General features: G+C 43.7%; 2 protein-coding genes across 7 annotated transcripts in view; one reads left to right on the forward strand and one right to left on the reverse strand.

Moving 5' to 3' along the window:
- Nucleotides 1–16,659, reverse strand: part of LOC146860611 (protein FAM169B-like) — a 303,909-nt gene that overhangs the window by 268,760 nt on the left and 18,490 nt on the right. For 2 of the 4 annotated variants that reach the window (XM_085644506.1, XM_085644508.1), the window contains exon 2: nucleotides 12,817–12,950. The exons of the other annotated variants lie outside the window; for them this stretch is intronic. In XM_085644506.1, coding sequence (XP_085500632.1) covers nucleotides 12,817–12,835 — 19 coding nt within the window. In that variant the 5' untranslated portion in view covers nucleotides 12,836–12,950. The remainder of the gene's footprint in view (nucleotides 1–12,816; nucleotides 12,951–16,659) is intronic. 4 annotated transcript variants of the gene reach the window in all.
- PGPEP1L (pyroglutamyl-peptidase I like) overlaps nucleotides 13,302–16,659 on the forward strand; it is a 319,258-nt gene continuing 315,900 nt past the window's right edge. For all 3 annotated transcript variants that reach the window (XR_014978843.1, XM_085644510.1, XM_085644511.1), the window contains exon 1: nucleotides 13,302–13,437. The gene's annotated coding sequence lies outside the window, so the exon portion shown is untranslated. The remainder of the gene's footprint in view (nucleotides 13,438–16,659) is intronic.

Here is a 16,659-nt window from a genome sequence, read left to right on the forward strand (position 1 = left end):
TCTCTCGCACTGAAAAGGAAAGGGGGAAAAAAGGGGGAAAACGTGAAAAGGGGGCAGGGAAGAGAGTTCCTGACCCCCTAGCCTTTGTCAGGGGATCACAGAAGGACCCCCAAGGGGAAAAAAAACTTTTTTTTTTTTTTTTTTTAAATAGCGGGGTGCGCGCACGGTGCGTGCAGCGCACGGTGCGCGCACGGTGAAAAACCTTGAAAAAAAAAAAAATTATAAATACATAACTTAGCATTTAAAAAACCGTACAAATTCACTTAAAAAACCATAGGTTTCACACATGTTATAGATAGGAATTAGCATTTAAAAAACCTTGCAAATTCACTTAAAAAACCATAGGTTTCACACAGGTTATAGTTAGGTGGATATTTCACTCGTAAAAAACCAATGAAATTCCCCCGTTATAGTTAGTTCAGATAACTATAACTCGCGCGACCGCCACTCTATCACAAGGATGATGTCATCAGTGATGTCATGAGTGATGCCACTGACCATGTCATGAGTGATGTAATATGTGACGTCATGAGCAGTGGATTGCGGGCGTGCGAGTTATAGTTATCTGAACTAACTATAACGGGGGAATTTCATTGGTTTTTTACGAGTGAAATATCCACCTAACTATAACCTGTGTGAAACCTATAATTTTTTAAGTGAATATATATATATATATATATATATATATATATATATATATATATATTATCTACTGGCGGTCGCCAGTAGATAGTTATAGTTAGGACCTATTTTCCATAGGAAATCCGCAACATTCTATTCCCAATAAGTCTGGCGGCGATTGACAAATCTTCGTGAAATTTTCCCAACTTTTGGCGAGCTCCGCTCCGCTCCTACCCTGAAAGTTTCGTGGTGATTCGTTAAGCAGGAGCCGAGAAAAAAGGGGGGTCCCAAAACGCGTTTTCCCCATGCAATTTCCCATAGGATCTGTTGTCGCAGCTACAGCCCGAACTGCTGAACGGGATTACACCAAATTTGGCAAAGAGGTAGTCCTCAGTTCAGACTCGTGCCTTTTGCTTAAATGGTGTAAATCCGTTCAGTAGTTCCTGAGAAAATTAGGGTCAAAAAGTTAGTGATATCTTTGGCCGGGGAGGATCCGTGCACCCTCCCCGAACCCTCCCGAGCACGAGCTGAATGCTAATTGGCTGCCAACACTCTGAATCAGGAAGTGTTGGCAGCCATCTTGTGCCTCGGTAGACCCGAGGCACAAGAAAACTGAAAAAAAGGTGCAAAACGCGACAAGGGGGCAGGGTAGAAACACCCTACCACCTAGGCCTGCTCAGGGGGTCCCACAAGGACCACCAAGGGCAAAAAATGTGTACTTTTTTTTTCAAATCGTGGGATGCGCATCCCGCTAACGAAAAAAAAAACGAAGTGCGGCTTCCCGCGCTTTGTTTTGATTTAGCCCCCGGGGGGGCCAAGCCCCGGGGGCAATATGGTATTATAATGGGGGGCCCGGAGGGGCCCCTCAGCCCCGGGGACCACCACCCCCGGGGCTTTTGTAAAATACGTGGGGGGAGGCTCTCAGCCCCCCCCAGCCCCGGGGACCACCACCCCCCGGGGCTTCAATTTCTTTATTGGGGGGGGCTCTCAGGCCCCCCCAGCCCCGGGGACAGTCACCCCCCGGGGCTTAAAAAATGAATGGGGGGCTCACGGCCCCCCCGCGGCCAAGGGACTGCCACGTCCCGGGGCTTTTTAAAGAAAAAATATACCCTGTGTGGGGTGGCTCAAGCCCCCCCACACGCCCCGGGGACCGCCACCTCTAAATATGTAAAATGGGGGGTCCGTGAGGGACCCCCCAGCCCCGGGGACCACCACCCCCCGGGGCTTTGAAAGAGGTGGGAGGGTGGCCCCGCGACCCCCCTCCTGGAGCCCTCGATGGCTATGGGGACCGCCACCCCCAGGGCCGGCTCCTGCAGTGTCCCGGGGTGCCCACCCCCGGGACACTGCCGTTTGCAATGACAGGGCGGGAGCCTCGCGGCTCTCACCCTGCCATTGCAAGCTGCTTTGCTATTTGGAAGAGAGAGCAGGAAACCATTGTGTGGTTTTCCCCAGAAAGGAATCCATTGTGTGGTTTTCCCCAGAAAATTTTCTAAGTGTCTATTTTCACAAACTAAAAATATTCCTAAAAAATCATCTGTATGACTTAAACACATTCTTTCAACTGTTTACAGGAGGTTGGCCAGTGCTGGATCCAGGATCCACCACTGAGTAAGAAAAAGTCACGATAACACTACTTACCTGCTAAGTGAATTTTCTGCCATAGGATAACATTGTTGATTCTATCGGAAAAAGTGTCAACTTTTAAAATACAATAATATTCCTTAAAAATTACTACTGTAACCAAAGCGCTTTTACTCAACTGTTTACAGGAGATGTCCAAGGACTGAATCTAGGATCCAGTCCTGTGGTTAGAAAAGTAATCCATAAAGTAACTAATTGCTTTTAACTAGAAATTCACATTGAGCCCAATGTTGCTTTGTGTTTGAAATTGTGTTGCCCATTGCAACAACTGTAACTACTGTACTTAAAAGTCTGTTGCCTATTTGCCAAGTATTTAAACTAAAGTAATTCATTCTGAGAAAGTATATTTTGTATTGTAATGTATAATGTAATTATAATGTAATTAAAAAAAATATATCTAAAAATAAATAGTTTAAAAAATGTAGTAAATCAGTATTAAAAAAATCAGTATAACAATTAATACATTCAAAATTGTCATTTACAAAACCTTTGAAATTCACTGAAAAACCATAGGTTTCAGGCCTGATATATTTAGGAATTAGCATTTAAAAAATCTTTGAAATTCACTGAAATAACCATAGGTTTCAGGGGTGTTATAGTTAGGAATTGGCATTTACAAAACCTTAGAAATTCACTGAAAAAAATATATATCTGGTGGGCCTGGCCTTGCCCTATGGCCTCTGTAGCCCTGATTCCCACCTCAAAGAATCCTGGTTTTTTATCAGTAAAATGTCCAGCTAACTATAACATGTGTGAAACCTATGGTTTTTTCAGTGAATTTGCAAGGTTTTTTAAATGCTAATTCCTAACTATAACGTGTGTGAAACCTATGGTTTTTTCAGTGAATTTGTACGGTTTTTTAAATGCTAAGTTACTTTACGCCATTTGTGGCGTGCGCGCCCACTTAACGCAGTTCGTTTGTCTTTGAAATTCACTGAAATAACCATAGGTTTCAGGGGCGTTATAGTTAGCTGGACATTTCCCTCGTACAAAACCCTAGAAATTCCCCCGTTATAGTTAGTTCAGCTAACTATAACTCGCGACCCCGCAATGCACTGCTGATGACGTCACATATTACATCACTCATGACATGGTCAGTGACATCACTGATGACATCACCTATGTTTTTTTCAGTGAATATATATATATATATTAAATGAGGCGAAGCAGCACAGCAGGAGAGTTTAAAGAAGTGAATGTATTGCTCACTATTAGGCAACTATAACTCACGCGACCGTAATCCTCTGCTGATGACATATGTGTCTTTATGAAAAAAAAATATTTGTAATATATGTATAGCTAAAATTTAATGGAAGAAGACATGGGCAAATAAGTGTCTAAATACAGTATTAACGTCAAACAGAATAATGACAATACTGTTCTGGTACTTACATTTGTGTATTTCCATCTTCATGAACATATTGTGAAACTCCAATTAGCACTATGCTATGTATGATGACTATATTATCTCATAATACACACACACAAAAAAGAGACATTGTATCCATAATGTTGAAATAGTGTTTGTAAGTATTTTCTCTGTTTTGATGAAATTGCCGTAACAATTGCAATCAGGTGCTGGTGGTGGTGGTCCTTTAAATTCACTGCTATTCACGTAACGCGGTCATGTGAGCAAGGGCCGAGAGATATACATAAATATAAAACATATTTAATTTTCAGAAAAACACACAATCAATGGATGATGTCATCAGTGATGTCATCAGTGATGTCATTTGAGATGTCATCAGTGATGTCATGAGTGATGTCAGTGACCATGTCATGAGTGATGTAATATGTGACGTCATCAGTAGTGCATTGCGGGCGCGCGAGTTATAGTTAGCTGAACTAACTATAACGGGGGAATTTCAATGGTTTTTTACGAGTGAAATGTCCAGCTAACTATAACATGTGTGAAACCTTTGGTTTTTTCATTGAATTTCTAAGGTTTTTTAAATGCTAATTCCTAACTATAACGTGTGTGAAACCCATGGTTTTTTCAGTGAATATATATATATATATATATATATATATATATATATATATATATATATATATATATATATAGATATATTACCTACTGGCGGTCGCCAGTAGGTAGTTATAGTTAGGACCACGTTTCCATAGGAAATCCGCAACATTCTATTTTGAATAACTTTGGCGCCGGTCGACGAATCCTCGCGAATTTTTCAAAATAGGTGGGGCGCTCCGCTCCGCTCCTACCCTGAAAGTCTCGGGGGGATTCGTCAAGCGGGGGCTGAGATAAAAGGGGGGTCCCAAAACGCGTTTTTCCCATGCATTTTTCCATAGGACCTTTAGACAGGGCTACAGCCCGAACGGCTGAACAGAATTACTAGAAATTTGGCAGAGAGGTAGTCCTCAGGTCAAGGAAGTGCCTTTTGTAGGTTTGGTGTAAATCTGTTCAGTAGATTCTGAGAAAATAGCCTTTAAATCAATATATATATCTGAGCCAGCTTACGGTGCGCTTACGGTACGCTTACCGTACGCGTACGGTGGCGTGCGCGAGCGCGATTCTGATTGGCTCTTAGATCTTAGTAAACATTCGAATCGGCCGAAACCAGGAAGCGGCGGCCGCCATTTTCTCTCTCGCACTGAGAGTGATTTTTAAAATATAAAGCCCAAAAACATGTAAAGGGGCTGTTTAGACAGCTCCCACACACATAGCCATGTTGAGGGAGTCCCCAAAGATCCCCCAAGGCCAAAAACTGAATTTTGATTTTTTCGGTAATTTCGCCGATTACGCTTACCGTACGTGTACGCTAAAAAATTTAAAAAAAAAAAAAATTATCCACACTCTCTCCACCCCGTGTGCAATTGTTGCCCGAAGGGCACCAATTGCGCATTGCTTATTACACCTGAGATAAACTAAAATATTTTTAAAAAAAATAATAACAAAAAAAATTATCCACACTCTCTCCACCCCGTGTGCAAATGGTGCCCGAAGGGCACCATTTGTGCATGGCTTATAAAATATACGAAAAATTAAAATATTACCTTTCAAAACGAAGTGCATCATATGTCCTCCATGTGCGCACGGTGCGCGAAGCGCATCGTGCGTACATGGCCCATCTAGCGTAACGTGGGCACGCGGTGCGCGTAGCACACCGCGTGCCCACCGTGCGTGCACGGCACTAACTGCGTAAAGTGGGCGCGCGGTGCGCGAAGCGCACCGCGTGCTCACTGTGCGCGCACGGTGCGCGAAGCGCACCGTGCGCGCACGGAACAAACTGCGTTAAGTGGGCGCGCACGCCACGAATGGCGTAAAGTAACTTAGCATTTAAAAAACCGTACAAATTCACTGAAAAAACCATAGGTTTCACACACGTTATAGTTAGGAATTAGCATTTAAAAAACCTTGCAAATTCACTGAAAAAACCATAGGTTTCACACATGTTATAGTTAGCGGAAATTTTACTGATAAAAAACCAATGAAATTCCCCCGTTATAGTTAGTGCAGGCAACTATAACTCAGCGACCGCAATCTTCTGCTGATGACATATGTGTCTTTATTAAAAAAAAATATTTGTAATATATGTATAGCTAAAAATGTATGGAAGAAGACATGGGCAAATAAGTGTCTAAATACAGTATTAGCATCAGCAGCGGATTGCGGTCGCGTGAGTTATAGTTGCCTGCACTAACTATAATGGGGGAATTTCATTGGTTTTTTATCAGTAAAATTTCCGCTAACTATAACATGTGTGAAACCTATGGTTTTTTCAGTGAATATATATATATATATATATATATATATATATATATATATATATATATATATATATATATATATATATATATATATATATATATATATATATATATATATATATATCTGGTGGGCCTGGCCTTGCCCTATGGCCTCTGTAGCCCTGATTCCCACCTCAAAGAATCCTGCTGTGCTGCTTAAATGAGGCGAAGCAGCACAGCAGGAGAGTTTAAAGAAGTGAACTTCTGCCCCCGTTTCTAAGAGGGCGGGTCAAAATGTGAGCCTGCACAACACTTTGATTAACGTGCAGGTTCACCCGGCCCTCCCTTAAAAACCGGGACATTTCTTTAAATAACCCAGGCACTACCCAAAAAACAGGATATTTCTTCAATTTGGAGAAAAGTGTCGGGACACCGTGACACTTCTTCAAAAACCGGGACCATCCGGGGAAATTCGGGACGTCTGGTCACTATATCCTTGCGACACTCGGATTTTAGAAGGATCACAAATATGTTCCACATTTTTAATGCCCCAAGTCTTGAATCTTAAAATAACCCCCAGTGAGGCCCTGCATAATAAACGTGAAATATACTGTAGTAGAGAGCTCCTTCTAATGACAAGAAGTGTTGCACGGTTGCCGCATAATGTATAATTTTGTCACACTTCCACATGACTTGGTCGTATACTGCTGTTTAGTTTCAGGGGACCCAAGTCAAAAACAAGCATTTGCAATGCAATAGGTCTTGCATTATTAAAGTTTGAGCTATTGGTGTTGCATTATTTAGCAATGCCAATAGCTTAAACTTTAATAATGCGAGACCTACTGCATTGCAAATGCTTGTTATGTGCTTGTTGTTAGCTGTGCACTTCTTTTATGTGCCTGTGGTTAGCTGTGGCAGATGAATTCGATCTGTTGGAATGTCTGTGATTCACCCCGTGGTTGTAGGGAATGCAGACTGGTCTGTGAGATGTAGTCGTCTCATCCTGTCTGTGGAAACCTCTTTTGGTGAAATATATTTCAGTTTGGATGTAGTCTCCCTTTCAGGTCTCTGATGATAACAGGTCCTGCAGCATTCATTGACCAGTAGCCCCCTACCGGCTCTCCCTCTCAGGGTTGAAAGGCGCCCCGTACATGGATGTGCCCCTCCCCGTTCAGCGCCGGAGTGAGTGCCAGGAGTGAAAATGATTAATTTCCCATAAAAGGTGTTATTCGGATGGGGCCAGTAGCATGAAGAATATAAAGTGCCTACCACCCCTGATCATGCTTTACCAGTGTGTAACAGGGTCACCCAATCCCACCACCTCAACAGAGTGCACTCTATCTAAAAGTACATCTATTTTGCAAGGACTTGACATTGCTGTAACCCGAGGCGGCAAGCAGGAAAAAAAGTTACTGAAAAGAGAGATCCGTTCTAGAAAGTTGGGTGTTTGTTGGGGGGTCCGCCCCCTCATTTGTCGTTTCAGCTTTACTTTTTGTGGCCCTTCGGGAGTAGTTGTTCAGCGGCAAAATATAATATCGACAGGGGGACTGGAATTCCCACGAAACAGATGTGAGGCTTGAAAGGGCATAGGGGGAGCGGCATCCCTGTGCAGGAAGTCCCAAGTGGGAGCACGTGGGTGGGGATTGTGTGGGAAGTGAAATGTGGGGAGGGCGGTGTATTTGGGGTAACGGGGGTCTTCTGTGTGCGAAGAAGGTGGGAGGGCTATCAGTGTGTTCGAGCAGAGTTCTTTGTGAGGAAGAGGAGCCATGTGTGTGGAAGATGGGGGTCTGTGTTTGTGTCTGAAGGGGTGCCTGTGTGTGAGGGGAGAGTCACTCTGTGTGGGAACTTCCGGATAGAGTGGGGGGAGGAGGCGCTGAGTGGAACTGATGGGACCTGTGCTTGCGAGGAAGGGGATCAATTGTAATTGCATTTATATATGGCTTTCTACACCTGAGAAGGCGTCAAGGCGCTTTCGGCGAGTAGCACGCTACTCCTGAACCCAATAAGATGGCAATGTTAACATTTTAAACAAGGGGCAAATTCGAGTTATATGTAAGAGGATGACTTAATGAGGCTGCAGCTTTCCAGGAAGAAGTCAAAGTTGTTCATGTTTGTGTCGCGTAAAATTCAAACCGTTGCTCCCGCCAAGGACTTCTTGGTAATTGCAGATCCCTTGCGATCTCATTGCTGAGCTTGCAGAATGAGCTGTGTTACACCGTCAGCAAGACGAACATCCAACCTGTACTCACTGCACCAAAGGCAGCCTAGAATCAGATGCTCAGATTTAAGATTCAGTTCATTTTATTAAATTTGTATAGCGCTTACGCTGTGGAGGGAGAAATAATGCAAACAGCAACAACGGGACATGAACAACGAGTATACAAACGAGTGGTGCGCGTGCGCCACAACGAGCGAACTGTTTTCAATTATCGCGCCCGTGTCTGGGCACGATAAGTGAAAACAGATGTCGGCGTGCGGGTAACAGACACCAATAGGCCATGGGCGGAGCAATGCGACCGCCTTTGGCCTATTGCGTGCTGTCTTTCTAAAAAAGACGACCGCAAACGCCAATACCGTGGACCAAAAGGAATCGCACACGCACGATCGTGTGCGATTCCAGGCTCCGTTTTGGAACCCTCCACAAAAGGACTCTCGCTGCGCGAGCAGTACTCCGCACTGCATCGTTAGGCGCGAGACCTAACCAGTAACTTGGATTAGGTTGAAAATAGAATTACGAGTTATGCAGCAGTAATTCACAGCCAGTGGAAAGACATGTATAAAAACATTTTTTTTAAATATGTGTACAAATATGGAATGCGGCATTCAGGTAGGCCATGCCACCAATGCTATGTAAAGAGAAGAATTCAGGTCAATAGACTGAGGTTTTCATGTGTGGATACAAAAACAGGAAGAGACGAGGGAGGGCATTGTAGGAAAGGGCAGTTCAGTGTGAGCTCTTTCCGCATCTTTGGCCTTTTCTATGAGCTCTGTGGGGAGTAGCTCTTCAACCACTACAAAAAGGGGAACCCCTGAATGAATAAAGGTAGAGCAGCAGGGGATAAATCAAGAGTAAATAAGAAAGAGTCTGCTGTACCTATATATTTTAACAGCACGCATTTAAGTCAGTTTCTAATAGAAAACCACTCTTACTAGACCACGCATATAAATTATGTCACAAATCAAGTTGCCATATTTTTACTTTTTTATTTTCAAATTAATTGAAAAGATTTTTTCTCAGATGCATAAATCATATGTTGAAAAGAACAGTTCAACTGACAAAGGACATAATAATCCTACAAAACAAGAATGCCCATGGAAAATCTGAGACACAAATTATTCAAACATTCTCTCTCACACTTAAATCCATTCAAACCATGACAACATACTACACATACATCCTAAAATCTGGAGAGTGAACAATTCAGAGGCACAACGTGGTTGGCATATCTTATTTTCATGAAAAAACACGAATTAGTATATTGTAGGTGGAGATTTATAATTATAAATATTCAATGGGGAAAAAAAGGAGAAACAAGGGATTATCCTTTTACAAAAATGTAAAGTCTCAATGGGTCTGTATAGTGAACAAATCAATTCAAAACGGCCTCTGAATTGTTCACTTTCCAGATTTTAGGATGTCTCCCCCGTCTTTTCTTCCTCTCCTCTCTTTTCTTTCCCCCTCTTTTCTTTCTCCCCTCTTTTCTTTCTCCCCTTGTTGGTCTTTCCCCCCTCTTTTCTGTTCTTTGTCCCCTCTCTTCCCTTTCCCATCTTTTCTTTCTCCCCTCTCTTTTCTTCCTCCCTCTCTTTTCTTTCTTCCCTCTTTTCTCCCCTCTCTTTTCTTTCTCCTCTCTTTTTTCCTTCTCTTTTCTCCCTTCTCTTTTCTTCCTCCCTCTTTTCTCCCCTCTTTTTCCTTCCCCCCTCTCTTTCCTTCCCCCTCTCTTTCCTTTCCCCCTTTCATCTCTTTACCCCTCTCTTTTCTTTACCCGTCACTTTCCTTTCCTGAGGAAATGCAATGCAGCGTCTGAAAGTGCTGTATAAAACATACATTTGTTTTCTGCAGTTGTGTATGGAACTGGCTAAGAGCGGTATTTCTTATTAGGGAGTTCACTCTTTGCAATGGTGATTCTTGTACGCCTATCTATATGGCATTAATAACCCCAATTGCTCGTCCTTCCCAATCCCGGAGAGCTCATATTTCAGTATGACATCTTCACTTTGAGTTAAGAAGGTGAAAGCTCACTTGGTTAATGTACCTAAAGTTAGAATTTCGTTAAGTTATCACTAGGAATGTTTATAACACTTTGGTGACATAAAAAACAAGCATTGGCATAGCCAATAGGTCTCGCCTTTGGGATCTTATAAGCGTTTAGTTATCCAGCACAATATCCTTGGTGCAACAACATCAAGTGTTGCATGGCTAAACACTTATAAGGTCCCAAAGGCGAGACCTATTGGCTATGCCAATGCTTGCTATTAAGACAAGGGTGCGCGTCCTCCCTTCGCGAGCCATTATAGGCCCCACGTAGACCACTTCCAGGACTAAAATTAGAAAAAGAGGAGTGGGACCGCACAGCCCCCCTTCTCAAGCCATCACAGGCCCTACGGAGCTCACCTCCAGGGGTGAAATTTCTCGAAAAGGGTAGGGGGCATGGGGTCATGGGCCCCCCATCGCTGAGCCTCTAAAGGCACAAGAGGCCCCCATCCCCTTTTACCTTTTATAAAGGGAGGGTACCACGCAGCCCCCCCCCCCTCCCCGAGTCTTCCATGGGTCTGGGGACTCCATCCCCTGGAGCCAGCTCACATGCTGTGCCCCAGGGAGCCCACCCCAGGACTCAGTAGTTTTCCTGCCCGCACTGGCATGGGCAGGGAAACCTGGGTTTGCTCCTGCTTGTTGGAAGCATTTTTGAATCTCCTGCCATGCAGGAGCAAACACAAAGACTGCCCCCAGTATGTGGGAACTTTGAAAATGCTCCCGCCAGCTGGTGCCGACAATGATGGGAGCAGGGAAACTGATCAAGAGAATCCTCCTGCCTAAAGGGAGTAGAGGAAATAGCTGCTCACTTCAGGCAGGAGCAATGCAGGCTCCAGAGACATGCAAGGAGCCGGCTGGGGCTCTCCTGTGGCCCCCAACGAGTGTATGGTGGGCACCATGTCACCCAACTTTAATTAATGCTGGCCAAGGGAGATTGGGTCCCTGGAGCTGAAAACGGTGCGGGGAGGGGACCACGCAGCTCCCTCTCCTTTAAGAAAAGTAGGGGCCCTGGGGGAAGGGGTTCCCAGGGCCTTTTAAAGGATTGGGTAGTGGGGGTCATGCGGCCCCCTCTTCTGTTTGAAATTAAAAAACGGCCAAGGAGGATGGGGTCCCCTGGGCCTAAAGAGGCTCAGGGAGGGAGGCCACGTTACCCCCTCCCCTTTAAAATATATATGGCCGAGGGGGACAGGTTCTCCAGGGCCATATTAGGGTTGAGGATGTGAGCCGGGCTGACCCCTCCCCTTTAATTAATAAAAAAGGCTCTGCTGGGCATGGACTTACCCTCCTTACCATCCACAGACCCCTCATAAGACTGCCCTCCTAGACACGATCGGTCACTGAGCAGCCCGGACAATATAACGCTACCGTCTGCACTTACACACATCCACAGTCATTAAGTTTTGTGGGGTCTGAGATTACCTGTGCCCTGTTTTTGTTGTTTTGCCTGTGGGTTCAGCAAGGGTTACAGTTTTATGCATGTACCGGTACTCCCTGATATATCATATGTTCAGAATGTATACAGCGGGCCCTTTATGTATCATGAAAACTCAATAAAATATATTGGTTTTTTTTTTTTTTAAATGCCCTGGGGTTGGGGTCCCCAAGGCTTAATGAGACTAAGGAAGGGGCCCACTCGGCCCCTGCCCATTTTTATTGGTATTGCTCCAAGAGATGGGGTCCCCGGGACTAATAAGACCTTCAGACCTAGGCTATTTTAAGCAAATAGTGTCTCTTTAGACATGTTTTGCAAAGAGTGTATACTGTTCTTAGTAGATTATGTTAATACTCTGGTGTATTTCTCATGAGAGTTTCCCTTTCAGCAAACAGTGTTGTACACAATAAACTTTCTCCAAAGAGTAAAGATTGTTTAAAGTACCCACTTTTCTACTCATATCAACTTCATTTCTTAATGTATGTTTAGTGACTGTAAGACGTTTGATACACATAAAGGCTGTCCAAAGTAGGGTATTAGTTTTGGAAGAGACTTTGAGTATCTTGAGGGACTTGGCTTTCTCTGAACACTTGGATTCAAATTGCCCACCGTGTGCAATATGGGTTACCCATATATCTGTGATTGACTGTTAATGTGATCTAGGCTATCTGTGAAGTGTATAGCATTAAGTCAATCTTGAGCTTAAACCATTTGCTACACCCAAGGGAGTTGTATGACATTAATGATGCTTTATATTATTCGGAGCTATTTTGTCCTTAATTTCAGGCCTCTAATGTCATACTAGTTTATAGCGCAATGCGTGCAAGAGAAGCTTGGATGATGTCATCAGTGATATCATGTGTGATGTCATCAATGATTTCATTTGAGATGTCATCAATGATGTCATAAATGATGTCATAAAACATGTCATGAATAATGTAATATGTGAGGTTATAATCAGTGCATGGCGGGTTTGCAAGTTACAGTTAGCACTGCTAACTATAACTGATGAATTTCTGTTTTTTGTTTTTATTTCAGCATGTACATTTTGTCACTTACATATTCACCTATAAGGTGACTATATATAACCACACTTCTGCCTTTTCTTAGCATTGTAAACTACAGATGTTACAGTTACCAAATCTATGTTAATCAGAATACCGACCTTGGAACGATTGGTGCATGAGGCTTTCTGGATTTCAAACTCAAGCTCTCTGGGAAACTGCACTTGTCAGCGGCCAGCGCTCAACTCACTGAGACACCCTGCCAAACCTCACCATGATCATGCGTTAACGTTTCCTGAAAAACATAATGTCCCGAATATGTTATAATTTGCGTCTAAGCAGAAATAGATTTTGCAGTGTTAAAACACAAGTTAAGTTAATTTAAAGAGGTATCATAGTAAATTGGAGATGTTTGTGACTTCATACTAGGATTAGAACGTCCGCAATACGATACGGAGAAATTCAATTAGCATTATAACCCGTTAACGGTGACCTGAGGGTTACAAAAACATTCGTGGCAAACTGTTTACCCACTGAGCTGCTTTCTCATCCTGAGGTAAGGGCGAATGCACCACTTGGGAGCGAAAGAGTTAAACGCTTGAAGAGGCCCTGTGTGGGCCCCACTGTGTAAATTTAGATCCCGGAGGCTAATGCCTGCTCCAGATTCCAGACATGCTGGGTAGCTGCGTTAAGGGGGGCTGCCATCTCGTGCTCGTAAACAAGGCATTACATAACACCGAAGGACCCTCGCCCAGGCGGCAGCCACAGTGTCAGGCACCCTGGTAGGAATCTGCGAGCTTTGTGTGCAAAGTGGGCGGGGTTGTTTTGCCAATCTCTGTGGGCACTAAAGGGAGAACTTTAGACACCCCCAATGAGAGCAACTGACCTACACAGAGAGGGATTCAAATAGTTATTTTTGTAGGGGATGCTATTGGAACCATGTCAGTTTACATTCACTAGTCGTAATAGGTTCACCCCGGGCGTTGAACAACATGGTATCAGCGGTCTATAGGTTCCCTATAAGATTATATTTAAGACCTTGTTTCTTTGGACAAGGCGCACTCGTTTGTCTCTTGGCAACTGTCTTTTTCTTCTTATGATATACCTTTCAAAAAGTAAAAGTAATCAGTGAAGACGAGATATTTGTGGCAAAATGTTTATTTTTTTCCAAGCTATAGGTCATTAACAGAAATCTATGAATGTTTAGAGACAATCAGAGCCACAGAATTTTTGTATAATCCGATTTACATTAAACTGATTCTAATATCTTTTTGCAAAAAATACTAGCTGTTTTTACGTGTCTGATTTCGCAAGGACAGATTCTGCTTTTGTACATGTCTGCAATGAGCATGACTAAAAAACAAAACAAAATGAGAATGTATTATTAGGAAGAAAATACCCTCGGTCATATATTAAAAGGATATTTTAAGTCACCTCGAAGTTCCATGACCTTATAAAGGCACTCAGTTTTCAGCCTTGTACCTCTACGTGGGCATACAACTCTTCAGTGACTTGCAATATCCCCAATTAAGTTCAGAATGGGATATTTTATCCTATATATCATTTGCGTTTCAAGCAATATATTCTTGACAAAAATAAGCAAACTAGGTTAAAGAATGCAGCATAGTATGTTAACTTCTAATAATTTGTGGTGTTTTATAAAGGTACATGGAAAGATAAAAAAGAGAACAGGAATTAGAGAATAATGTAAAAGAGTTGGCATGCTCCCATCACAAAACAAGCATTTGCAATGCAATAGGTCTCGCATTTACGAGAGTTTGAGCTATTGGCATCCCAAATGACAATGCCTTTTATTCATGTGTTGCTTTTAAAACAGATGAATACAAGGCATTGTCATTTACAAAGCCAATAGCTTAAACTCTCGCAAATGCGAGACTTATTGCATTGCAAATGCCAGTGCCATACATTTTTTTTAAAAGCGTTAGGAGAGAGCGTGTCCTGCCTGCAACAGCAGGTAGGATAAAGGTATTTGAGAAAATAGTGCTCGGAGGCTGTAATTAAAGCCTACTGAGTAAGAACACACGTAACAAGGGGTGTCACAATGGGAGGTTACAAAATGAGACAAGGTTTGCCTCCAGCGTTCTGGATCATCTCAAGATATGGGCATACTCTATGGGTGTGATTCCGTTAGTTCAGGTGGGCTTTAGACCCAAACACTCAGAGACTGATAGCATTACAATAGTCCAAAATGGTATTGATAAATATATGGTTTTTAAATTGCATGTTATATAACCCCCGCACTGCGCCCAACCGGTGGTACATATTCTCTAGCTCTCAGCCCCACTGGCATCCCAAGAAACTCAGCCAACAAGGATGGTAATTTTTTGTGGTCGTTGTTGGCCGCAGATTTTATTATGGTTACACACAAACTGGTTATCCGTCACATTGGGGTTATTTGCGAACTGCCATGTCTTTGGTCACAAAGCCTTGTCCACATTGCATTAGCAGCTCCTGTTGTGGTACATCCAGTTCGCCCAACCAGTTCTGTTGTTAGTCCTTGGTAGTCCTCTTTTGTCCTGTTACCACTGGGACCACCATTTGGTTGGTCACCCACGCCCTTTGCGTGTAGGGAGGGGTAGCTTCTCCCTCGGAGTTAGGCCCCCAACTCGCTACTTTTTGTGCTCTGCCGACAGGCCGAGTCTGGGCCGCGAGCGCCGTCTCCGTTTGCTACCCTACTCGTTGGCCCGGCCACCTCACCCTGCCGTGCGGCATCCCAAGGTGAGAGGGCCTTCTTCTACACACCGCCCTGTCGGTGTGTCTCCTTAGCCAACCATTGTACAGTTTTTCCGCTAACGCTCGTGTTGCTGTCCAGCACTGCGACACTGCTGCTTCGTAGGTGTGGGTGGGTGGGTTCCGAAAATTCTTCCTGGTGCGCCGCTCTCCCTGCTCCACGAAGGTAGGAGCTACCTGGGAGAGCGGCTGCTTATATCCCCCCCACGTTTCCCGCCGTTTGTGCAACGCACCCCCATTGGGGGTTCGTACCTCGCTTGGCCCCCCCATTGGACGAGGTGGAGGGAGTTTGTCGCCACCGCGATGGCCCGGGGGCGGGGGCTCCCACCTGCCGCTTCTGGTCGCCGTAGGTGCCCAGAACCGGTTTCTCGCCACCTTTGGCGCAGCGTGGGTTATGGCGCCGGCCCCCGAGCCTCTCTCCCTCTTTGGGGGAGCCTGGCGGCCTCTGCAATACTCCATGTATGTTGACTGTTCTACTGCATTTGATAGGAGCAACAGCCCTACCCACCCTCTGGAGAAAACTGGTTAATCTGGGGATTCCTAGCGATTTGTTAAGACTTATTATTGCACTTCCTACATCCACTTGGTGCAGAATTGTAATTGGGGGGGAAGGGGAGGGACATGGGACTGTCTCCCAAGATTTTAACACAAAATGGATTTTAACAGGGATGTATTTTTTCTCCCCTTTTGTTTTCAATTTATCTCAGTGATTTACCAGCCTTTTTAATAATACAAATAATTTTCCTCTCAAATCGCTCTTCAAAATCTTCCTGCTTTACTGTACGTTGATGACGTATTTATTTTTGACCTCACACCTATCAGCCTTTAGCAAAACGTCAATGTCCTTTTTAAGCATGCGTAGGATAACTTTCTGAAAATAAATGTCTCTAAGACCAAAGTGTTGCCTTTTAGAGGAAAGGGGTAGTATTGCACTTTTAATTGGAGGTTGGGTGAAAGGCTACTGGACATAGTAAAAACATACACATCCCTAGAAAAGGTCTTCTTCCAGTCGTTTCAAAACACATCTCATCTTTTCCACATAGGCCTCAAAGCAATAGCTCATACAGGTGCTTTAAAAAGGATTTACTGTTCCTCCGGTATGCGCCATTTTATAACCCTCTTGAATATTTATCGGGCAAAGATACCTCCCAATTTATCTTTTGCCCTAGAATATATTCCCATAACCAAGTGTTCTGTTTTAAATGTATTAGAAGGGAAGCTTCTACGGAAGAAAATACCCTAAGCCAAGCAAT

This window comes from Triturus cristatus, chromosome 3_1, assembly GCF_964204655.1.
Source record: "Triturus cristatus chromosome 3_1, aTriCri1.1, whole genome shotgun sequence".
NCBI lineage: Eukaryota > Metazoa > Chordata > Amphibia > Caudata > Salamandridae > Triturus > Triturus cristatus.